Source organism: Pleurodeles waltl, chromosome 3_1 (assembly GCF_031143425.1).
Source record: "Pleurodeles waltl isolate 20211129_DDA chromosome 3_1, aPleWal1.hap1.20221129, whole genome shotgun sequence".
NCBI classification, from domain to species: domain Eukaryota; kingdom Metazoa; phylum Chordata; class Amphibia; order Caudata; family Salamandridae; genus Pleurodeles; species Pleurodeles waltl.
Genome location: NC_090440.1, coordinates 1,341,459,166 through 1,341,484,230, shown reverse-complemented (window position 1 = coordinate 1,341,484,230; position 25,065 = coordinate 1,341,459,166). Strand labels below are relative to the sequence as shown.

The 25,065-nt window shown below is 46.7% G+C and overlaps 1 protein-coding gene across 2 annotated transcripts in view; it reads right to left on the bottom strand.

The window, feature by feature from the left end:
* KMT2A (lysine methyltransferase 2A) overlaps positions 1–25,065 on the bottom strand; it is a 1,244,888-nt gene that overhangs the window by 527,475 nt on the left and 692,348 nt on the right. For both annotated transcript variants that reach the window (XM_069224744.1, XM_069224745.1), the window contains exon 13: positions 22,492–22,612. In XM_069224744.1, coding sequence (XP_069080845.1) covers positions 22,492–22,612 — 121 coding nt within the window. The remainder of the gene's footprint in view (positions 1–22,491; positions 22,613–25,065) is intronic.

Below are 25,065 nucleotides of genomic sequence, written 5' to 3'. Positions count from 1 at the left end.
AATAATTGGGGCTGAAATACTCCGTGAGCAGACGGGAGCAAGCTGCAGGAAGCCAAAATACACACAAGGCCCAGTTAAAGAACATCCCCCCTTACACAGAACTTGCGAAAACAGGGGCAGGCTCACTGAATCAGCACAAAGAGACCAGAGGGCGACCCGCTGTATAATAACCTCCAGTAAAGTTCCACCACACCCCACTAATCCTCCCTCGGACACACACAATGGCTGGCAGGCTTAAATCAGCTAAGAATCAAGACCGTGCAGTGCATGGACCAGCGCCCACTGACCAACAAACAAATCCGACCTTACAATCACTGGACAGCACACTCAACTCAGTCTGCGCAACTACCGAAGGTACTACAGGCGATTATGGACACTAAAACGTCCTTGGAAAATAGAATAGACGCAGTATCGCAAGACCTGAACCTACTCAGGGTGGATCATCGCAAATTGTCAGAAAGAGTCAAAACGGCGGAAGAGGGGTTGGCTGAACTATCTCCCACGGCTCAGGACAACCAGAAACAGATTCAACGCTTGGACGCGGAGCTGAAGGCGCTATGGAGAAGGGCAGAAGAGGCTGAAAGTAGATCGCGCCGAAACAACATCCGCTTCTTGGGGTTCCCCGAAAACATGCAGCAACAAAGTATGGATATAACTTTAGAACAATGGCTGATTAAAGAGGTGTTAAGCGGGGCCCCATCTAAGTTCTTCACAGTCGAAAGGGCACACAGAATTCCGGGCAGGCCCCCGCTTCCGGGGCGACCTCCCAGGCCACTGATTGCCAGATTCTTAAATTTCCGGGACCGTGATGCAATCCTACAACAGTTTCGCAACAAAGGCCCGTATAAATACGAGGAATCAACTATCAACGCCTACCCCGACTTCACTCAAGAGGTGCAAAGAAAACGTAACTCTTATGTAAAGGTCAAACAACGACTGCGCAAACTCAGCATTAAATACGCTTTACTGTTCCCAGCCAAATTGAGAGTGATATCAGAAGATCGTGTTCACATATTCACCTCTCCGGAAGACGTCTGGACATGGTTACATGCTAAAGGGCTTGTGCAGATGTGCGACGACGAGGGGAAGGGAGACGAGTGGTCGCTCTCGACGTCAAGGAAGCGCTCCAAGAGGCGCACAAAGGTTAAACCATCTGCTCAACAAGCAGCTGAGGAAAGAGCAAAAGTTCTGAAGGAAACCCCCCTGCTGACACAAAATAACTTTGAGACGATAAGGGAGACCCCTGAGATCAGCATAGACGCGGACACAGCTAGCTCTGACTCTACCATGACGGGGGAACCGAAAGGACCGAGGGTCACCCCTAGAACAGCGGATGATCTTTGACTCTGATTTACAGCATTCAATCCGCTTCAGACCTCGGAGGAAACAGGACTGGTAGACGCGGCAGATCCCGGAATGGCGCGGGACCCCGAAGCAAGAACATTCTCTAAAACAAAGAGTATCTTTTGCATAAACCTATGGCTGTCCGGCGGCGGGGGGGAGGGGGGGTAGTGCATTATTGGGGGGGGGGGGGGGGTGTCGAGGGGATTACACGCTTCGGGGGCGCACATAAACAATTGCAGACACAGTCTGCGGCCTGTTGCGAGCCCTATAAATGAGCCGCATCAGACCGTCACGATAATACCACCACGGATATCCAGAAGGATACAGGTTTTTTTTTTTACATATACATGTGTTAAGTAGTTTTACATTAGTTGTTAGAAGAGAGGGGGATTTAATAGGGGGGAGGTTAGAAACATGTTAGCCGAAATGCACACCTTAGTCACATTCCGAACAATCGAAATTACTGCGAGATGCGAATACAGTAGGCAGTGCTATCAGAGGGGCAGCAAGGGGAAAGCTTGCAGTCCAAGGCGGAGATATAAGGACAGGTTCACCCCCTAAAGCCTCATGGCACCACAAACTAAACGCAACAGCAACCAATATGACATAATGACATGGAACATGAGAGGTATGGGCACGCTGAATAAAAGATCTCGAATTTATGCATGCCTTAAGCGACTGGGAATACATATCGCTATCCTCCAAGAGACACACTTAACGGAACCGGATCTGTGGGAGCTAAGCTCGAAGTGGGCAGGGCAACTGGTAGGCACAACATATTCAGCATTCGCAAGGGGAGTATTGATATGGATCGCAGGAGGCGTCCCATTTCACCAAACTGCACATAAAATAGACTCAGGGGGCAGATTCGTAGCAGTGGAAGGCCAGCTAGATGGCAGACAACTATCAGTGGTCGGCATATACGCCCCAAACGGTGGCACAGCGGGATTTCTGGGCACACTCACGCCGTCATTGCTAGCAAACCCATCATCCCCAGCTATATGGGGAGGGGACTTTAATAGCATACCGGACCCCGCACTGGATTTGAGTCTTTGCTGGGAGGCTCCCTCTTACCGCAATTATCCCAAACAGATAGGGACACACTTGAAGCCCCTCTCACAACAGGGGAAATAGATTTAGCTTTGTTGCAGATGCCCAGGAATAAAGTGCCGGGAATAGATGGCCTCCCAATAGAATACTACTCTGCATACTCGCCCCGCCTGAAGCCCCAACTGCTGAGAGTATACGAGGAGGCGTGGGTTACTGAATTACTGTCCCCATCCCAGAGAGAGGCCATGATAGTGGTACTCCCCAAACCGGGGCGGGACCCTAGAGATGTCAAATCTTACAGACCACTCTTGTTGTTAAATTTAGATTGCAAAATACTGGGTAAAATATTGGCAAATAGGCTTGCCCCCATCATACACACCTTAATCCACGACGACCAAAACGGCTTCATCCCGAAGCGTAACACCTTCCTAAATATCCGTAGGCTAGTGTAATGGATGACGCCCCCTCTGATGCATATGAAGAAATGGTGCTCTCACTGGATATTGAGAAGGCGTTCGATACATTGGAATGGGACTTCCTTCTGGCCACAATGAGACAGATGGGAATAGGCCCTAACTATATGCGCTGGGTCCGCACACTATACTCAAACCCAAGTGCCAGAGTGAAAACGGGGGAGTGATCTCTGACAGCTTCTCAATCTCCAGGGGCACGAGGCAGGGCTGTCCCCTCTCCCCATTATTATTTGCTATAGCTATGGAGCCGTTAGCGTCTAAAACACGTTCTATGGCAAATGACTGGGGTATACATAGAAACGGAACACACCACGCAATATCGTTATATGCCGATGATGCTCTAATATACACCCGGAAGGGCACGGAGTCATTGCCTTCCATAATGTCACTCCTAGCTGAGTTTGGATCGATATCTGGCTTAGCAGTAAACTGGGAAAAATCGTGTGTGTTCCCGCTGATTAGATGGCCACCAGGGAAACAGGAAGAGGCCCGAGCGGACGCCTGAAATGGTGCTTCGAAATGTTTAAATACCTAGGGGTTCACATATATCATAAAACAGAGGACCTCAGAGATGGCAACTTGGGGAGAGCGTTGGCCTCCATTAAGGGTTCTCAACGCTTCTGGAACAAATTACCGCTCTCTCCACCAGGCAGAGTGGCGGTGGCAAACATGCTGATTCTGCCCAGGCTGCTATATTATTTTGCGGCTCTCCCACTCATCCTCCCACGGAGCTTTTTCAGTAATCTGAACACAACATTGCTACAGCTCATATGGGGAGGCGGAAGAGCGCGTGTGGCTCGAACCACACTGCAGCGACCGGTGGAGTCGGGTGGAATGGGAGCCCCCAATTTTGAACTCTATTACGCAGCAGCACAGCTACAGTGGATACAGCAATGGTTTCACAGACCAGCGACAGCCGAGTCTGTATGGCTGCAGACTCGGATAAAAGGAACCCAACTGCTGACATGGCTGTCCGATAAGCATCCCAAAACTGAAACCATCAACCCATTGCTAGCCGTGGCGAATGCTTGCTGGCGGAGATATGTCCAGAAGGGACATGGAGCACTCCCATACACCCCGCTAATTCCGCTGGACTGTCTCTCGGGACGTCATAGGATTGAGCCGCACTCACTGTCGCAGTGGCCAGAGGCGGGGATACAGATAGTGGGAGACTGTTTTGAGGACGGCAAACTAATGTCGTTCGAAGCCATTCAGGCCCTCACTGCAGTGAACTCTGGTCAATTCTTAGCATATTATGCAATATGCCACGCAATTAAGAACATATGGGGAGCAGGCGCCCTAGAACCAGAGACCTCTCCCATAATGCATCATATGTTGCAAGGCAACGCACAAATTAAAGCAATATCAAGCCTATACAAGACACTCCGTAAACTCCCGGAACCCTACTTGGAGAGGGCCAGGGAGAGATGGAACACAGTCCTCCCTGTCCCGATCCCTCTAGAAGACTGGCTGAAAGCACTGTCTTACGCCCGGGGTGTATCAAGGAACCCTAGATTCCGATACACCCAGTTAAATTTTATACACCAAACGTACCTTTCACCGGCCAGGTTAAAGCGGATGTTTCCAGGCACAGGCCCGATGTGCCCCAGATGCCTGGAACCATCGGCCCACTTCTATCACATGGTATGGGACTGTCCTCAAGTGCAAACAGAATGGGGAAAGGTGGTGAAGGAGACATCAGAATGGACGGGGCTAGCGCTGGCAGCAGACCCCAGATCTTGTTTACTGGGAGTGAGGTCTGGAGCAAAAAAACAGACACTTATATAAGTTTGTAGACTTGGCCTACGTGATGTACAAAAGATTGATAGCAATGCACTGGAAAGCACCCAAGGCCCCTGATCAGAAGTCCTGGCACACCCTCACACTACGCTGGGCCCGCACGGAGCTTCAGGTGCTTAAAAAACTGGCACGGGATGGCCAGCCACACACAGGGTGCGACACTTGGGAAACACTAGTAACCAAACTCAAGACAAAAAACGATAATAAACCTCCATGAAGGGGGCGGCAGAGCACAAACTGAACTCACCAGAATCCCCACTAGAAATAACAGAATAGGAGCCCAACGGGATAAGTAAATAGTTAATGGGTATAATCCCCCACACCTCTCAAATCTGTGGCTAATTAGAGTGAGGGCAATAGTGCTGGAGCGCGGTGGAAGGTAAAGAGGAAGAACTAGCTATATCATCCGCCTACCTAACCCGAACACACGTAAGAATGCACTCAGCCACCCCTGGGAACTGATTCAATAAAAACCGGAGTACCACAATAGCCGCAAATGGGGCCTCTCTGAGCCGCAACAAAAATATAGCACAATGAGCAAAGCAGTAGGAAATAATTACTGAATGTAATGAATGTAACAAATGTTTTGATAGGTGTGTAATGGGGGGGGGGGGGGGGGTTGTTTGTTTCTAAGTAACTTTAATCAGATAAATATGATCCTGTAATAGTATTCGACAATTGCTTGTATTATATATCTGCTATATAAAATCAATAAAACATATATAAAAAAATTTTTTTTAAAGTACCTGCGTCCTCAGGGGGCAGACCAGGGTGGGTTCTGTAGAGCACTAGGTGGTGGTGGGGGGCTCTCTGCAGGCATCGCTGTGAGGGCTCAGGGTGGTTGTCTCTGGTTACTCACGGGCTCGCAGTCGCCGGGGAGTCTTCCCTGAGGTGTTGGTTCTCTGAATCTCGAGCCGGGGGTGTCGGGTGCAGAGTGTGAAGTCTCATGCTTTCGGTGGGAAACGTGCAGTCTTTGAAAGTTGCTTCTTTGTTGCAAAGAAGTAGCTGGTTTTGAACAGGGCCGCTGTTCACTGGAGTTTCTTGGTCCTTTAGTCCAGGGCAGTTCTCTGAGGCCTCAGAGGTCGCTGGTCCCAGTCGGATGTGTCGCTGGTTGCAGGTTTTCGAAGTTGGAGACAGGCCGGTAGGGCTGGGGCCAAAGCAGTTGTCTTCTTCCTCCTTCTCTGCAGGCTTGTAGGTCAGCAGTCCTTTCTTCAGGTTGCAGGAATCTAGTTTCCTAGGTTCTGGGGAGCCCCTAAATACTGAATTTAGGGGTGTGTTTAGGTCTGGGAGGGCAGTAGCCAATGGCTACTGTCCTTGAGGGTGGCTACACCCTCTTTGTGCCTCCTCCCTGTGGGGAGGGGGGGTACATCCCTAATCCTATTGGGGGAATCCTCCAAAATCAAAATGGGAGGATTTCTAAAGGCAGGGGTCACATCAGCTCAGGACACCTTAGGGGCTGTCCTGACTGGTGGGTGACTCCTCCTTGTTTTTCTCATTATCTCCCCTGGACTTGCCGCCAAAAGTGGGGGCTGTGTCGAGGGGGCGAGCATCTCCACTAGCTGGAGTGCCCTGGGGCATTGTAACACGAAGCTTGAGCCTTTGAGTCTCACTGCTAAGTGTTACAGTTCCTGCAGGGGGGGAGGTGTTAAGTATCTCCACCCAATGCAGGCTTTGTTTTTGGCCTCAGGGAGCACAAAGGTTCTCACCCCCGGGGGTCAGAAACTCGTCTCTCAGCAGCAGGCTGGCACTGACCAGTCAGTCCTGCACTGAAGGATTGGGTAAAATAGAGGGGGCATCTCTAAGATACCCTCTGTGTGCATTTTGTTTTATAAATTCAACACTGGCATCAGTGTGGGTTTATTATTCTGAGAAGTTTGATACCAACATTTCCAGTATTCAGTGTAGCCATTATGGAGCTGTGGAGTTCGTTTTGACAAACTCCCAGACCATATACTTAATATGGCCACACTGTACTTAAAATGTCTAAGAATAGACTTAAACACTGTAGGGGCATATTGCTCATGCAGCTATGCCCTCACCTGTGGTATAGTGCACCCTGCCTTAGGGCTTTAAGGCCTGCTAGAGGGGTGACTTACCTATGCCACAGGCAGTATTTTGTAGGCATGACATCCTGAGGGGGATGTTGTGTCGACTTTGCCTTTTTCTCCCCACCAACACACACAATCTACAATGGCAGTGTGCACGTGTTAGGTCAGGGGTCCCTTAGGGTGGCACAACATATGCTACAGCCCTTAGGGACCCTGCCTGGTCACAGGGCCCTTGCTATCACTGGTACCTTTTACAAGGGACTTATCTGTGTGCCAGGGTTGTGCCAATTGTGAAAACAATGGTACATTTTAGGTGAAAGAACACTGCTGCTGGGGCTTGGTTAGCAGGGTCCCCGCACACTTCTCAGTCAAGTCAGCATCAGTATCAGGCAAAAAGTAGGGGGTAACTGCAACAGGGAGCCATTTTCCTACAAAAATGTTGCTATTTATCTACCATGCTAATTCCAATAGAATACCACTTTCACCACCATCAGATTTGCTGGCTGGCTAACATAATTCCCAAAAAAGACACAAGAGAGCCATGAAGGGTCACACCCAAATATATCAAGAGTGTTCAAACAGTCATAGTGTAATAAGGATGTTTATTTGGCCTGAATCATGGTCATAATTGCAGTAAGGACATATTAATAAAGCATATACAATTATTGTGTAAACCGAATAAAAACCTTTATCAGAAACACACTTTTGGAATTAGATTGTTGTGCGCAGAGGAGCCCACAAGGAAAATAGCATTTGTAAGAAACATGGTCATGTAACCATATAGTTAGCCCCTAGAAGGCATAATCACATGAAAAGAAAATGTCAGAAAGTAATACACTGTAACCATATAGTTAGATCGTAGAGGGCTGTAGGAAACTACCCTCTTTCTTGGCATGGTTGCCCCTTTTTGGTACCTGTTGTCAGTATTTTTGACTGTCTACTGGGATCCTACTAAACAGGCCCCCCAGTAGTTATGCTCTCTCCAGTAAATTGTATCAATTTCTTCCCACAATTGGCATATTGGTCCCCCGCTGAAGGTCCTTAGTATATAGTACCTAGGTCCCAGGGCATTAGGGTTCCAGGGGCTCCCGATGGGCTGCAGTAGTTATTCTGCCACCCACAGGGAGCCCATGCAAAGGGTTCTGCAGGCCTGCCATTGTAGTCTGCATGAAACGGGTGCATGCACCCGTTTTCACTACAGGTCACTGGAGCAGGTCACTAAGCCACCCCTATGGTAGGCCATCTCAGCCCAGAGGGCAGGGTGCAGGTACCAGAGTGTCAGAGCTACCCTGCACTAGCAGAGGTGCCCCACAAACTCCAGATCCATTTTCCTTAATTTTGTGAATGCAGGGACGCCATTTTACACGTTTACTGGACATAGGTCACTACCTATGTCCAGCTACATAAGTCTAACTCCGAACCCGGGCATGTTTGGCATCAAACATGTCTGAATCATACACCAAAACTGTTGCAAATACTGCAAGTAAGATTCCATGCACTCTGTGGGCTCGTTAGAGGACCCCCAGCATAGCTACACCAGTCTTACAGAGTTTTACAGGCAGCCCAAGCTGCTGCCACCCCTCAAACAGGTTTCTGCCCTCCTGCTGTTTGATCGGCTCAAGGCCAGGAAGGCAGAACAAAGGATTTCCTTTGGGAGAGGGAGGTAACACCCTCTCCCTTTGGAAATAAGTGTGATTGGCTTGGGAGGGGTAGCCTCCCCAAGACAGGGTTTGCGTTGGAGGGCACATTTGGTGCCCTCCATGCATAAACCAGTTCACACCGGTTCAGGGAACCCCAGTCCCTGCTCTTGCATGAAGCTGGACAATGGAAAGGGTGACCAGACCCCTGCCCATCACCACCCCAGGGGTGGTGCTCAGAGCTCCTCCAGAGAGTCCCTGGGTTCTGCCATCTTGTTTCAAAGATTGGCAGGGAACTCTGGGAGCATCTGAGTGTCAAGTCCAGGCAAGTGACGTCAGAGCCCCCTCCTGATAGATGATTACCTGGTTACGTGACCAATCCCCATTTCAGGGCTATTTAGGGTCTCTCTCTTGGGTAGGTCCACAGATTCGGCTTATAAGACTCCATCAGGATTCCTCGGTAACCTTCACTTCAATGTATGGCCACTGTGACTGGACTCTCCAGGAACCAACAATGCTGCAAGCAACGAAGAAGAATCTTCTGCAATGTTGGTTTCCACAACTCCTGCCAGCTACGCAACATTTCCCCAGCTGTGCATCCTCAGAAGACAGCAACTCTTCAGCCTGATCAAGAAGGAATCTCCCTTGGAGTGAAGGAGTCACTCACCTGCAACTGCACGCACCTACAGCAAACGATGACCGGCTGAGAGGATCTCCCCCTCAATTTGAGCTGCGTAGATCCTGTATCAAAGGTGGTGGTCCAGATTAGTCCACTTGGTCCTCCCTCCCACCTGTTCAACTTTGGTGGAGGTAAGCCTTTGCCTTTCCATACAGGACAGTACCTGCATGCACCGCTTCTTTTGCAGCTGACGCGGCTTGTTGGCATCTCCTTCAAGGGCTCTTCAGGCGACGTGCAGCTCCAGCCCCCAGCATTCCTTCCTGCAAAGCACAGCCTCCTGCGTGGTTCTCCGGCGGCGTGGGATTCTCTTTTGTAGTGTTTCAAGGGCTCCTTCTGAGACTCCTGTGTCCCCGTCCTGTGGGACTCCTGTGGGTGCTGCCTCTGCTCCTGTGGACACTCTGCAACGCTGAGCGTCCCGTGACTCCCTCTCCTGGGTTGAGTCCTCTTTGGCCTTGTGGGTTCCCGGAAGCACCACTTTTCCACGAACCGCAAGTTTGCATTTGCAAAGGCTTGTTTGGTGGAATCCCTGTCCCAATACCCGTCAGCAATCTTCACTCAAGCATGGGGCATCTTCTGCATCCACCAGGAACTTTTCTCTGGCTCCAGTGCTGACCCATTCTTTATCACCGTCAACCAACTCCTGCAAGTACAGCTGGGTGGGTAGTAGCTCCTCCTCCTCCAGGGCTCCACTATGACTCTTGGACTTGGTCCCCTCTCTACACAGGTCTTCTTCCTTCAGGAATCCACCTCTGATTTTCTAGCAGTCTTTTCTGGGTGTCTTCTTTTTCACCATTTGGGTGGTTTGGGGAAAATCTAATGATTTACTCCTGCTTTCCTGGTTTCTGGGGGTAGTGTGTTACTTACCTTTGTGGTTTTCTAGTACTCCCAGCTCCCCTCTACACATTCCACTTACCTAGGTGGTGGTCCTGTGTTTGCATTCCATTTTTTTAGTATATGATTTGTGCTCCCCCTAGGGTCACTATCGGTTATCGCTATTTGCACTGTTTTCTAACCTTTTCTATGCCTATTTCGGATTACTAGTGTGTATATTTGATGAATTACTTACCTCCTATTGGAGGATTGCCCTTCTAGTACTTTGTGGTAGTGTGTTCCAAAAATAAAGTACCTTTATTTTTGTACAACTGAGTGCTTCCTTTCAAATGTGTAAGTGCTGCGAGACTACAGTGGTATTGCATGAGCTTTGCATGTCTCCTAGATAAGCCTTGGCTGCGCATCCACAGCTACCTCTAGAGAGCCTGGCTTCTAGACACACCCTACACTTCACTAAGAGTGGATACCTGGACCTGGTTTAAGGTGTAAGTACATTGGGTAACCACTAAACACCAGGCCAGCTTCCTACAAGGGCATAGCACATTACACATTTTTAGGGCAGGCAGGTCTACTTCAATAAAATTACAAACAAGACCTTTAAAACAAAAACTACTCCCAGCTGTAAAATGAAAGCTACAACAGACAGGAGCGCTTAAAAAGAAAGTGAATGGTGGGAGGGATTATTAGTTTGGTGTCCCCACTAACCTAATGTGTGGATCCAAATATGGTGTAGACAAAAGGAGAACATTGTGGGGAACGTTTTGAAGGTGGTCCCATTGTCCTAAGACCACCACAGGCTATGATATAAGCAAAAATGTTTTGTAAAAGTAATGCCCTGCAAAGCATTATGGGGTGAGTTTTCATGCCTGCGAATATTGTAATATGTTGACTGTAATGCTCAGAACAACCCCTAGAGGACACCACAATAAAAATAGCACTTGTAAGAAACATGGTCATGTAACCATATAGTTAGTCCCTAGAGTGCATAACCACATAAAAAGAGAATGACCGAAAATTATGCACTGCAACCATATATTCATAGTGCTTTACATAGTTTGAAGGCTTAGCAGGCCTACTGCAATGATATAACAAACAAGGCCTTCAAAACAAAATCACTGCGAGCTGCAACACAAGTTTCAGCCATGAAAGAACTTAAAAAGACACTGAATGTTGGAAGGGGTTATTATTTTGGATTCCCCACTAACCTAGTGTGGGGACCCAGACATGATGTAGACAGAAAGACTGTGTTGTAGCAAATATTTTGAAAGTGGTCCTATTGTCCTAAGACCACCACAGGCTGAGTTATGAGCATAAATGTTTTGAAAAGGTAATGCCCTGTGTAGGACGTTGGCTCTGTATATACTATTTCAAAGTAAGAAATAGCATGCACAGAGTCCAAGGATTCCCCTTAGAGGTAAGATAGTGGCAAAAAGAGAGAATTCTAATGCTCTATTTTGTGGTCGAGCAGTAGGCTTATCAGAGGGTAGTGTTAAGCATTTGTTGCGCACACACAGGCAATAAATGAGGAACACACACTCAGACTTAACTCCAGGCCAATAGGTTTTTATATAGAAAATGAAAATGTCACTTACCCAGTGTACATCTGTTCGTGGCATCAGTCGCTGTAGATTCGCATGTTTTGCATAGCTCGCCATCTGGTGTTGGGCCGGAGTGTTACAAGTTGTTTTTCTTCGAAGAAGTCTTTCGAGTCACGGGACCGAGTGACTCCTCCTTTTGTCTCCATTCATCGATTGTTTTTCCCCGCAGAGGGTGAGGTAGGAGTTGAATTGTAGTAATAGTGCCCATGCAATGGAGTGACTAAGTATGTACCTATTTAAGGTTGAGATGATACATATACAAATAGTTGAAGGTAACTTCCAAACTGCTACAGGCTCCCGGGGAGGCGGGTGGGCACATGCGAATCTACAGCGACTGATGCCACGAACAGATGTACACTGGGTAAGTGACATTTTCAGTTCGATGGCATCTGTCGCTGTAGATACGCATGTTTTGCATAGACTAGTAAGCAGTTATCTCCCCAAAAGCGGTGGCTCAGCCCGTAGGAGTGGAAGTAGTTTGAAATAATGTTCTTAATACGGCTTGACCTACTGTGGCTTGTTGTGCGGATAACACGTCTACACAGTAGTGCTTGGTGAATGTGTGAGGCGTAGACCATGTGGCTGCCTTACATATTTCTTGCATTGGGATGTTTCCTAGAAAGGCCATGGTAGCACCTTTCTTTCTGATTGAGTGTGCCCTTGGTGTAATGGGCAGCTGTCGTTTAGCTTTAAGGTAGCAGATTTGGATGCATTTAACTATCCATCTGGCTATACCTTGTTTTGATATTGGGTTTCCTGCATGAGGTTTTTGAAATGCAATAAATAGTTGTTTAGTCTTTCTGATGTTCTTTGTTCTGTCAATGTAATACATTAATGCTCTTTTGACATCTAATGTATGTAGTGCCCTTTCAGCTACGGTATCTGGCTGTGGAAAGAACACTGGAAGTTCCACTGTTTGATTTAGATGGAACGGTGAAATAACCTTTGGCAAAAATTTAGGATTAGTCCTTAGGACGACCTTATTCTTGTGTAGTTGTATAAAAGGTTCTTGTATTGTAAACGCCTGAATCTCGCTTACTCTTCTTAGGGAAGTAATGGCGATGAGAAATGCAACCTTCCAGGTTAGGAACTGTATTTCGCAGGAGTGCATGGGTTCAAAAGGTGGACCCATAAGTCTAGTTAGGACAACATTTAGGTTCCATGAAGGAACAGGTGGTGTTCTTGGTGGTATAATTCTCCTAAGGCCCTCCATGAATGCTTTAATGACTGGTATCTTATATAGGGAAGCTGAATAGGTAGTCTGCAGGTATGCAGATATTGCTGCAAGGTGTATTTTAATGGAAGAGAAAGCCAGGTTAGATTTTTGTAAGTGAAGCAAGTAACCCACTACATGTTCTGGAGTTGTGTGTAATGGTTGTATTTGATTAATATGGCAGTAGCAAACAAACCTCTTCCATTTACTTGCATAGCAGTGCCTGGTGGATGGCCTTCTGGCTTGCTTTATGACTTCCATACATTCTTGGGTAAGTTGTAAGTGCCCGAATTCTAGGATTGCAGGAGCCAGATTGCTAGATTCAGCGATGCTGGATCTGGGTGTCTGATCTTTTGGTTGTGTTGTGTCAACAGATCTGGCCTGTTGGGCAATTTGATGTAGGGTACTACTGATAGGTCTAGCAGTGTTGTGTACCAGGGTTGCCTTGCCCAAGTTGGTGCTATTAATATGAGTTTGAGTTTGTTTTGACTGAGTTTGTTTACCAGGTAAGGAAGGAGAGGGAGAGGAGGAAAAGCGTAAGCAAATATCCCTGACCAGTTCATCCATAGGGCATTGCCTTGGGACTGTTTGTGTGGGTATCTGGATGCGAAGTTTTGGCATTTTGCGTTCTCCTTCATCGCAAACAAGTCTATTTGAGGTGTTCCCCAGAGTTTGAAATAGGTGTTCAGAATTTGCGGGTGAATTTCCCATTTGTGGACCTGTTGGTGATCTCGAGAGAGATTGTCTGCGAGTTGATTTTGGATCCCTGGTATAAATTGTGCTATTAGGCGAATTTGGTTGTGAATTGCCCAACGCCAATTTTTTTGTGCTAGCAGGCTTAACTGCGTGGAGTGCGTCCCCCCTTGCTTGTTTAGATAATACATTGTTGTCATGTTGTCTGTCTTGACGAGAATGTATTTGTGAACTATTATTGGTTGGAAAGCTTTTAGTGCTTGAAAAACTGCTAGAAGTTCTAGGTGATTTATATGCAGTTTTGTTTGATGTACGTTCCATTGTCCTTGTATGCTGTGTTGATTGAGGTGTGCTCCCCACCCTGTCATGGAAGCATCTGTTGTTATTACGTATTGTGGCACTGGGTCTTGGAAAGGCCGCCCTTTGTTTAAATTTATGTTGTTCCACCACAGAAGCGAGAGGTAAGTTTGGCGGTCTATTAACACCAGATCTAGAAGATGACCCTGTGCTTGAGACCACTGTGATGCTAGGCACTGTTGTAAGGGCCTCATGTGCAGTCTTGCGTTTGGGACAATGGCTATGCATGAAGACATCATGCCTAGGAGTTGTAATATCATCTTTGCTTGTATCTTTTGTGTTGGATACATGCGTTGTATGATGGTGTTGAAATTTTGAATTCTTTGGGGACTTGTGAGTGGCTACTCCTTTTGTTGTGTCTATTATGGCTCCTAGGTATTGTTGTACCTTGCACGGCAGAATGTTGGATTTCGTGAAGTTGACGGTGAACCCTAGTTTGAAGAGGGTTTGTATGATCTGATTTGTGTGATTTGAGCACTCTAATAACGAATGGGCCTTGATTAGCCAGTCGTCTAGATATGGGAACACATGTATTTGCTGCCTTCTGATGTGTGCAGCGACTACCGCTAGACATTTGGTAAAGACTCTTGGTGCGGTTGTTAATCCGAAAGGCAGTACCTTGAATTGGTAATGTATTCCTTTGAATACAAACCTTAGGTATTTCCTGTGCAATGGGTGTATTGGTATATGGAAATACGCGTCCTTGAGGTCTAAAGTTGTCATGTAGTCGTGTAGTTTTAGCAATGGTAATACTTCTTGTAGTGTGACCATGTGAAAGTGGTCTGATTTGATGAATGTGTTCACTATTCTGAGGTCTAGGATTGGTCTCAGCGTTTTGTCCTTCTTTGGTATCAGAAAGTACAGTGAGTAAACTCCTGTGTTTATTTGTGTGTTTGGCACTAATTCGATTGCATTCTTTTGCAATAGTGCCTGCACTTCTATCTCCAGGAGATTGGAATGATGTTTTGTCAAATTTTGTGCTTTTGGTGGTATGTTTGGAGGGAATTGTAGAAATTCTATGCAATAACCATGTTGGATAATTGCTAGAACCCAAGTGTCTGTAGTGATTTCCTCCCATGCTTTGTAATAATGACTTATTCTTCCCCCCCACTGGTGTTGTGTGGAGGGGGTGAGTGACATGTGAGTCACTGCTTAGTAGTAGGGGTTTTGGGGCTTTGACATTTTCCTCTATTCCTAGGGAATTGCCCTCCTCTATATTGTCCCCGAAAACCTCCTCTGTACTGTCCCTGGTAACTGGACGGTGTTGCCTGTGAGGTGCTGGCCTGTGTGCTCTGACCCCGAAACCCCCCTCTAAAGGGTGTTTTACGGAATGTGCTGTAATTCCCTCTGCTCTGCGGGGAGTAGAGTGCGCCCATGGCTTTAGCAGTGTCCGTGTCTTTTTTGAGTTTCTCAATCGCTGTGTCCACTTCTGGACCGAACAGTTCTTTTTCGTTAAAAGGCATATTGAGAACTGCTTGCTGAATCTCTGGTTTAAATCCAGACGTTCTGAGCCATGCATGCCTTCTGATAGTTACAGATGTATTAATTGTCCGTGCAGCTGTATCTGCAGCGTCCATGGAGGAGCGGATTTGGTTGTTGGAAATGGTCTGTCCCTCCTCAACCACTTGTTTTGCCCTATTTTGTAGGTCCTTGGGCAGATGGTCAATGAGATGTTGCATCTCATCCCAATGGGCTCTGTCATAGCGCGCAAGTAGTGCCTGGGAGTTAGCGATGCGCCACTGGTTTGCAGCTTGTGCTGCGACTCTCTTACCAGCTGCATCGAACTTGCGGCTTTCTTTATCTGGGGGTGGTGCATCTCCAGATGTGTGGGAGTTGGCCCTTTTCCTAGCTGCTCCTACAACGACAGAGTCTGGTGGCAGCTGTGTAGTGATGAAAGCCGGGTCTGTAGGAGGCGCCTTATACTTTTTTCCCACTCTTGGTGTGATTGCCCTACTTTTGACCGGCTCCTTAAAGATTTCTTTTGCGTGCCGGAGCATACCAGGGAGCATAGGCAGGCTTTGGTAGGAGCTGTGGGTGGAGGAGAGTGTGTTGAATAAAAAGTCATCCTCGACCTGTTCTGAGTGGAGGCTTACATTGTGAAATTGTGCTGCTCTAGCCACCACTTGAGAATACGCAGTGCTGTCCTCTGGTGGAGATGGCTTCGTAGGGTATGCCTCCGGACTGTTATCTGACACTGGGGCGTCGTATAAGTCCCATGCGTCTTGATCTTGGTCACCCTGGCTCATGGTGGTGTGAGCTGGGGAATGTAATGGAGTTTGTGCTGGTGAGACGTTAATCACAGGTGGAGGAGAGGGTGGTGGGGTAACTTTTTTCACCACTTTTGTTTGTGGTGTTTGTTCAGTTTGGAACTCCAATCTTCTCTTTCTTCTAATAGGGGGAAGGGTGCTTATTTTTCCTGTCCCCTGCTGTATGAAAATACGCTTTTGCGTATGGTCTACATCAGTTGAGTGTAGCTCTTCCTCAAACCTATGCTTTTGCATTTGGGAGGTTAGCGAGTGCTCTTCTGTATAAGAGCCTGAAACTGGGTCGGTTGCAGTTTGTTTTGGCACCGAAACCCTGTCTGCATCTTTTTTCGGCTCCGAGGTGACTTTTTTTCTTTTTCGGGGCCGAAACCTCTCGGCGTCGATCTTCTTCGGTGCCGCTGTCTCGGCGTCGAGCCGTGTCTACACCGGTATCTCGGTGTCGATGCTTGTCTCCAGCACTTTCTCGGTCCCGAGAAGGCTGCGTGCCGGTGTCTCGACCGGAGTCGGACGATCTCGGCACTGTTTGGGCCTTTTTCGGTGCCGACGGTCGGTCACCGAATTTATGGGTCGAGCCATGGCCTGGTGGCAGTGGCGTCCCCTGGGCCTTGTAAATCTTCTTCTGAGTGGTTTTCGACATCTTACTCACGGTTTGTGTATCGTCGAATCCTTCGGAGTCCGATTCTTGGATCGAAAAGGTTCCCTCCTCTTTTTGTTCCTCGAACTCCCGGTGGGCTGTCGGCGCGGACGCCATCTGAAGTCTTCTGGCTCGACGGTCCCGGAGTGTTTTTCGGGAGCGGAACGCACGACAGGCCTCGCAGGTGTCTTCACTGTGCTCAGGTGACAGGCACAGGTTGCAGACCAAGTGTTGGTCTGTATAGGGGTATTTATTGTGGCATTTGGGACAGAAACGGAACGGGGTCCGTTCCATCGGCGTTCTTCTGCACGCGGTCGGGCCGACCAGGCCCCGACGGGGGATCGAAAAAATTACCCCGAAGGGCACCGGAGCGCTTCGATCTTAGACGCGGTGTTGAATCTAACTACGCCGATCCCGAACGCAACAATACCGATGAAAATCTTCCGAAATTAGCTATCTTTCCGTTCCGAAACTCGGAGCGACAGGAACACGTCCGAACCCGATGGCGGAAAAAAAACAATCGAAGATGGAGTCGACGCCCATGCGCAATGGAGACAAAAGGAGGAGTCACTCGGTCCCGTGACTCGAAAGACTTCATCGAAGAAAAACAACTTGTAACACTCCGGCCCAACACCAGATGGCGAGCTATGCAAAACATGCGTATCTACAGCGACAGATGCCATCGAACATATATTTTCTTAGTTTATTTTAAGAACCACGGGTTCAAGATTTACAAGTAATACTTCAAATGAAAGGTATTCCACTCAGGTATTCTAGGAACTTTGAATAATCACAATAGCATGTACAGTTTTGACAAAAATGTCAATAAGCTATTTTAAAAGTGGACACTGCAAAAATCAACAGTTCCTGGGGGAGGTAAGTAATTGTTAAGTTCACAGGTAAGTAAAACACTTACTGGGTTAAAAGTTGGGTCCAAGGTAGCCCACCGTTGGGGATTCAAGGCAACCCCAAAGTTACCACACCAGCAGCTCAGGGCTGGTCAGGTGCAGAGGTCAAAGTGGTGCCCAAAACACATGGGTTTCAATGGAAATAGGGGTGCCCCGGTTCCAGTCTGCCAGCAGGTAAGTACCCGCGTCTTCGGAGGGCAGACCAGGGGGGTTTTGTAGGGCACCGGGGCGGACACAAGCAGGCACAGAAAGTACACCCTCAGCGGCACAACGGCGGCTGGGTGCAGAGTGCAAACAGGCGTCGGGTTTCTGATAGGAGGTTACACCCTCTTTGTGCCTCCTCTATTTGGGGAGGGAGCACATCCCTAATCCTATTGGGGGAATCCTCCTTCTACAAGATGGAGGATTTCTAAAAGTAAGTCACCTCAGCTTAGGACACCTTAGGGGCTGTCCTGACTGGGGGGTTACTCCTCCTTGTTTTTCTCATTATCTCCTCAGAATTTCCGCCAAAAAGGGGGGGGGGGGGCAGGTGCCAGAGGTGCGGGCATCTCCACTAGCTAGGATGCCCTGTGGCGCTGTAACAAAGGGGTGAACTCCCTAAACTCCTGAGGCACTACCACTCCTAGTGGCACCAGGTTTGGGATCTCTTGTCTCAGTGTAAATGAGTCCATCTCCCCAATAGACCCTGTGTGTTCCACTGACTTTTCCTTTTGTTTCCTCAGCAGCTTGCTGCCTAAGGCCTTCAAGAGAGAGACAGGTTTCTTGCCCCTTACACAGCTGTTCCCTTGTGGGTCCCCTGGGCCTAAGAGTTCAACCTGATAAGGTTCCAACTCCATGGGCTCAGTTCCCTCAGAGGGCAGAACTTCTTCCTGGGAGTAGAGGTTCTTTTTCTTGTGCTGTGTTGAAGCTGGTTCCCTAGTCTTCTTTCCTTTTCTCTTGGAGGGTTGGGCCATTCTTCCACTGCACTGTGCCCTTGTCTTGACACACACCCGTTCAGGGATACCCAGCATGGCTGCATGGGTTTTGAGTTCTACCTCAGCCCATGCTGAGGACTCCAGGTAATTTCGAAGCAAACAGTCTACTGAGATAGCAGAGGAGACTACCACCTGTTTCAGGCCAGTGACACCTCCCCATTCTAAAGTTACCATAGCCATGGGATGTACTTTAGTCTGATTGTCAGCGTTGGTCACTGGATAAGTTTGTCCAGTCAGGTGTTGTCCTGGGGAAACCAGTTTGTCTGTCACCATTGTGACACTGGCACCTGTATCCCTCAGGGCTTCTACACTAGTCCCATTAATCAAGAGTTGCTGCCTGTATTTTTGCATATTAGGGGGCCAGGCAGCTAGTGTGGCTTAGTCCACCCCACCCTCAGAAACTAATGTAGCTTCAGTGTGGACCCTGATAGCTCTGGGCACACTGTTGATCCCACCTGGAGAGTGGCTATTCCAGCGCTAACTGGAGTAGAAGTAGAAGTGGAACCTTTCTTGCGACAGGCCTGGTCTCCAGTTTGGTGTCCCTGCTGATTACAGCTACGACACCAGGCCTTTTTGGGATCAAAGTTTTTACGCTTGTACCCAAATGAGGATTGTGAAGACACTTTGGACCCTCCCTCCTGAGCAGGTTTTTTGGGCCCTGTAGAAGACTCTTTACTTTTTCCCTTGGATGTCTCAACACTCCTCCCCTGGGGAGTCTTTGTGACCCCTTTCTTTTGGTCACCCCTGTGGAAGTCTTGGTCACCTTAGTCTTGACCCAATTGTCTGCCTTCTTTCCTAATTCTCTAAGATGTCCTTCTGGGTGTATTTTACAATAAAGTGCACACTGGCATCAGTGTGCATTTATTGTGCTGAGAAGTTTGATACCAAACTTCCCAGTTTTCAGTGTAGCCACTATGGTGCTGTGGAGTTCGTGTTTGAAAGACTCCCAGACCATATACTCCTATGGCTACCCTGCACTTACAATGTCTAAGGTTTTGCTTAGAGACTGTAGGGGCATAGTGCTCATGCACATATGCCCTCACCTGTGGTAATAGTGCACCCTGCCTTAGGACTGTAAGGCCTGCTAGAGGGGTGACTTACCTATGCCACAGGCATTGTGAGGTTGGCATGGCACTCTGAGGGGAGTGCTATGTCGACTTCGTCATTTTCTCCCCACCAGCACACACAAGCTGGCAAGAAGTATATGTGCTGAGTGAGGGGTACTATATTGATTGTAATGCTTAGAACAGCCCTTAGTGGACACCACAATTAAATTAGCATTTGTAAGAAACACGTTCATGTAACCATATAGTTAGCCCCTAGAGGGTATAACCAAAAGGAAAATAAGAAGATGGCAGAAAGTAATGGAGTGTAACCATATATTAAGCTCCTAGAGGGCGTAGTGCCTTACATATTTCCTGAGCTAACAGGCCTACTTCAATGATATTACAAACTAGGCCCTTAAAATACAAACTACTTCCAGTTGTAAAATAAAAAGTTCCAGCCATGAGAGAGCTCAAGAAGGTGGAAGGGGTTATTATTTTGGGGTCCCCACTAACCTAGTGTGGGGACCCAGAGCTGATGTAGATAGAAAGAGCACATTGTCTGAACGTTTTGGTGGAGGTCCCATTGTTCTAGAATCACCACAGGCTGAGTTATGAGCAAACTTCTTTTTCTAAAAGTAATGGCTTGCAAAGCATAAGGCGGTGAGTTTCCAGAGTGCAGTGAATATTGGAGTATCGGCTCTCCCGCTGTGTTGTGAGAGCCGCTCTGAGGATTTCTGAATGCTCTTTTTTACGTCTGATTAGGTAACAGTGTGAACAATGTGACTAGCGCTTCAATACCATCATATGGAGTTGGCGCTGTGAGCACCATGGCTGCCTTGGAGCACGAAGGGGGAGAGACAAAAGAAAAAAATAGTTCACCTATGTTGACGTATATCGGCTATCGTGCAATAATCCACATAACAGGGTCAGTCTGCAAGGCAGTAACAAAACTGCTGCAAGGCGGGACAAACGTAAAGCATTTATCAATGACATCAATGGATTTTTTGAAAGGCAAGCCCACAAACAAGTGAAAGTGATGGGAGTGAGATGGTTGTGGTTAAAAGCCCACAGAATACTTACAACAGGTCGAAAAGCGCTTGTGCACTCAACCTAAAGAAATAATCAACTTCAGAGCACCAGGTAGTGCCATATATGACTCCTTCACATCATATTCAGGGAGAAGCTGTATTCGCCTTGGAGCAGTTGAATAACCTGTAGGCACAGGAGTACTGCTGCAAAGTTTTGAGACCCATAGCACCTGGGGAAGATTAATAAGGTGAGGACCCTGGCAATAGAAGTATCCATCAGAAGAAGACCTATCTAAAGTTCATAGTTGCAATTAAAGCCTCTTCTAGATGGTGTAGTCCATGAGGGTTCATCAATGTTATCTTTTGCATCAACTCTAAAGGCAGACTTTAAGGGAAAGAAAATTGCACCTTCTGAGAACGAGCTGCAATGGGGTGTGATTAGGAACTTGCACCTTTAAGGGCTAAAGCTCTAAAGAGCACCAGACTGAAAAATAGACCACTACAATGAATGTCTGGTCAGAGTTGACTAAGATAACCGTCAATGTCTGGAAGCCTAAAATGTCAAAACAGTCCCACTTCCCCTGATATGGCAAATATAGTCCAATTTGAGGGACCTTAAAAGTCGAGGACACATTAATGATGTCCAGGCATCCTCGAAGTTAATTCCACAAAGATATCTGTAACAGTGAAAATATTAGGCTGTATCCTTGAACAACCACAGAGGGAGTGTAATTTTCAAGTATTTTGGTAAGGAAGCTCACTAAACTCCTGTGCTGCAATAGCCTCCCGGAGGGTCCTGCAAAGTTCAACTGAAGACACAAGGAAAAGCCTAGAAAAGGTTTAGCATAGAATTACCTTTAAATGTTTTCCCTCCCCTGAAACAATTTTGTTACAACCCAAAATTAGCCGTATTGGGAAAAAAGTAAAACCTCTCCACTATGCTCTAAACCTGAGAGGTAGTAAAATGAAGTTCATAATGAAAAAGGACACTAAGAATGTTGAGCACAGCAAAAAAGAAAAAAGAAATAAAACGGCCTTACATAATCATTTTTAACACAAAAATAAAACTGAAAAGGCAGAGGCCAGTGCTCAGAGAATTTCATCGTTAAATGGGGAAAAACAGAACAGGAAGCGCTACTGTCATTCTGGTACATGTGGTGGCTTATGGCTAACTTAAGATGACAGTTTTTTTCTTTTAGATATAAGGAGTGGACAATGAGATCAATTTCCCAAACAACTGAAGGATCAATGCTGCTTCTTTGTAGTTCTTAAAACAATTTTGTATTTTATTCATATTAAAAATGTTCTGAAACCTAAAAATAGAAAGACAATATTGCCTATAGATAGACATAATTTGTTTGTTTGAAATACATTGTTAATTCTGTTTAATTAAGTGGTCTGATATCAGTGGAGATAATTTAATTTTTAAGACAAAGAAAAAACCCTTAATACAGAACTGTACACAGTTTGGATAAAATCAGCATGCATTAACGTCTTCCATGCAATATTTGACACCTTTCAAAACACTGGTCTACCCATCTGACATGATGCCCCTCTGGTGGTATTAGGAGAATTTCATAGTTTAATCTCCCTCAGAGTGAAATGTTCCTTGGTCACAGCTAGCAAACTGAATGCACCAATTACTGACTGTCATGTGCTATTAATGAATACATAAATAATACTTAAGTAACTATACTGAAGACTGCAGTACTACTGTTATGAATTGTTCTACTGTTGTGTCATAACCCTGTATAAACCTTTATTGAGAAGACCACACTGCAAGTAACTGTGCTGGCCCACTCAGTTTCTCAGACAAGGCAGGACTTCCTGAGACTATGTAACTTGCAGTCTAAAAAGAGGAGCCCCCTCTAAAACACAAGAAACTATAATACTCAGGCTTCAGTTCTCACTTACCTTTTGCAAATAGTTTGGCACAATCATGGCAAAGGGAGAAATCATGAGACCACTGGGCCTCCCATCCCTTGCCTGGAGTGGTAGAGCCGCAGCTCTTGCAGCGCACACATTTGGTACAGATCTGAAAAAGAATACAGAAACTATATCAGCCTTCCTCAAATATAGAAACTCATATTTCTATGATGAACAACCAAGGTTACAAGCACTCAACTTTTCCTTCTCGGTCTCAGGGATTTGCACGGATACTCATGAACGCAGAACTGCAGAGCACGTTATTCCCCAGAAAACAGGCAGCAAAAACAATCAATGGAACGGTAACAAACACGAAAGGACAAGGAAATTCATGAAAGAAGTTTGAGAGGCCTGGCCCATTTGGGTGTCCACCCTGCAGGGTGAATCAAGAAAGATGTGCTGGCCAAATACATGGGTGAGTTGATCTCCAGATAGCAGCTCTGCAGATTTCAGTAATTCGAACATTTCATAACAAAGTTGTTAAATGAGCTCCTGATTCCCTGTAAAGGGATTTATTGACGTCCATGGGCTATGCACAAGAGAATGTTTGTTCCCTTCAGTAACAATATGTGTGTGGGTACCTAATCTTCCCTGCCCCCAGGTAATTACCTTATCAATTATCTTTGGAGTCTTCAAATTGTCTGAGAAAACTTTACCAGCAACCTCTCCATCCTCAACTGACAGCGCCCTACTAAATCAGTTGCCAATCCTCCTCCAAACATGACAACACTGGAGCATTGTGGTTATATGCTATTAGTGCTTGCATCCATTTTTTACATTACTGTGCATTTGTCAGTTTCTATTTACCGGCTGTTCCATATTTTCATTCCAATTTATATTGTTTACTTTTGCTGAGAGCACGTGCACCTGCTTGTGTGACTCAAGGGACTTTATCACCTATTAAACTTATACTTGAAGAAGGGAGGCCAGGAGATCATGGGTGCTGGAGACAGTTTCTGATTCTTTTTCAGAGAAGAACAACAGTGACAAACACAGCAGATTATATATTTGCTTACCATCAACTCATTGGGAGGAGAAAGGACAGCAGTGAGGACTCTGCGGTAAGAGTGCGCATCCACAAAGTGCATGAAACCTGATTCAAGAGGGCTTTCCAGAGTATGCAAAGATGACCATGCAGCCATCTGGGAAACAGACAGCTGGAAAAGTTTGGCAAGATCCAAGGAGGAAGACCGAGTTAGTTGAATGGGAACAAATGACCACAAAGGAATCTTTCTTGCTAAAGATATAGCAGATTTTGATACAGAGTATCACCCAGCACGAAATGTTAAGTTTCAAAACAGTCTTGGCCTTCTTAGTGCTGCCGAATTCCACCAAGAGGTGAACATCCACCCTCGTCTGTCACATGGGGTTAAATAAATATGATCCCAATACTCTTTGAGGCAGCTGATCCTACTCGTTAGTGGAATGAGGAAGAAACAAAGATGAAAAGACTCACAAACATCAAATTCACAAAACGAGTCGCAGCGCGATGCAATCACAGTTACCACCAGTATCACACTGGTGGTAACCCATTCGCAAAAGGGAAGGAGTCCCCAGGGGACCCCTTCCCCTTTGTGAATGACATGGAAAACGTTTCATTTTTTTCATTTTGTAATGCATCTCGTTTTCCTTTAAGGAAAACGGGCTGCATTACAAAAAAAGAAACTGCTTTATTTAAAAGCAGTCACAGACATGGTGGACTGCTGTCTCCAGCAGGCCACCATCCCTGTGAGTCACACTACGACTCGCAAATTGCAAGTCTCTCCGAGTTTGGACAGCACATGTGCCCTGTTTGTTTAGGCAGAATATCTGTGTTGTGTTGTCTCTGCACTTGAGCTGCCTTCCCCTTGAGATGTACCTGGAAAGCTTGTGTGACAGGTAAACAAGCTACTTGCCTTTGGTAATACTCTTTCTTGCGAATACTTCATCTCACCGCAGATTCCTCAGATTTAGAATATCAACAGTTGCTGTACAGGATCCAGAAGATGTAACAGCATTGCTCATGCATGCCAGTAAGTAGCATCGTGTGGCTCTGGACAGACTTCTTTCCACTCTGGAAGTGATGAACAAAGCTGCATAAAAGCTTTACCTTTTAGCACTGATGTCAATTTCTTTCTGGACTTTGTCCATGCACTGACGTGGAGCCCACCAATAATCAGTGAAACCAATAGGGACATTTTTATATTGGAAAGGAGGCCATATGACAGAGCAAGGAGGAAGGAGGGCAGTGAGGAATTAGCAGTTAGATAGGATATCCACTAGAAAGAGAGTAACTCAATGTAAGCAACTGACTCACTTTCAAAATACATGACAAAACAGTACCTCCCCCATGCTGGCGGGTTTATGGAATGGTTCAACTCAGAGCACCCTCCAGGCCCGAGCAAGTGACATGCCCTTTCCATCGGACCTGGCTCTAAAAAATGAAATGCTTCATAAACTGACATCTACATTACACCCTGACAGATGTCAAGTACAGACACTGTGTGCCAGTTCAGCGGAAGCAGTCTTGGCAATGTGCGCTCAAACCCTCTGGAGGCTGCATCTTGGCCAGTGCATAGCAGA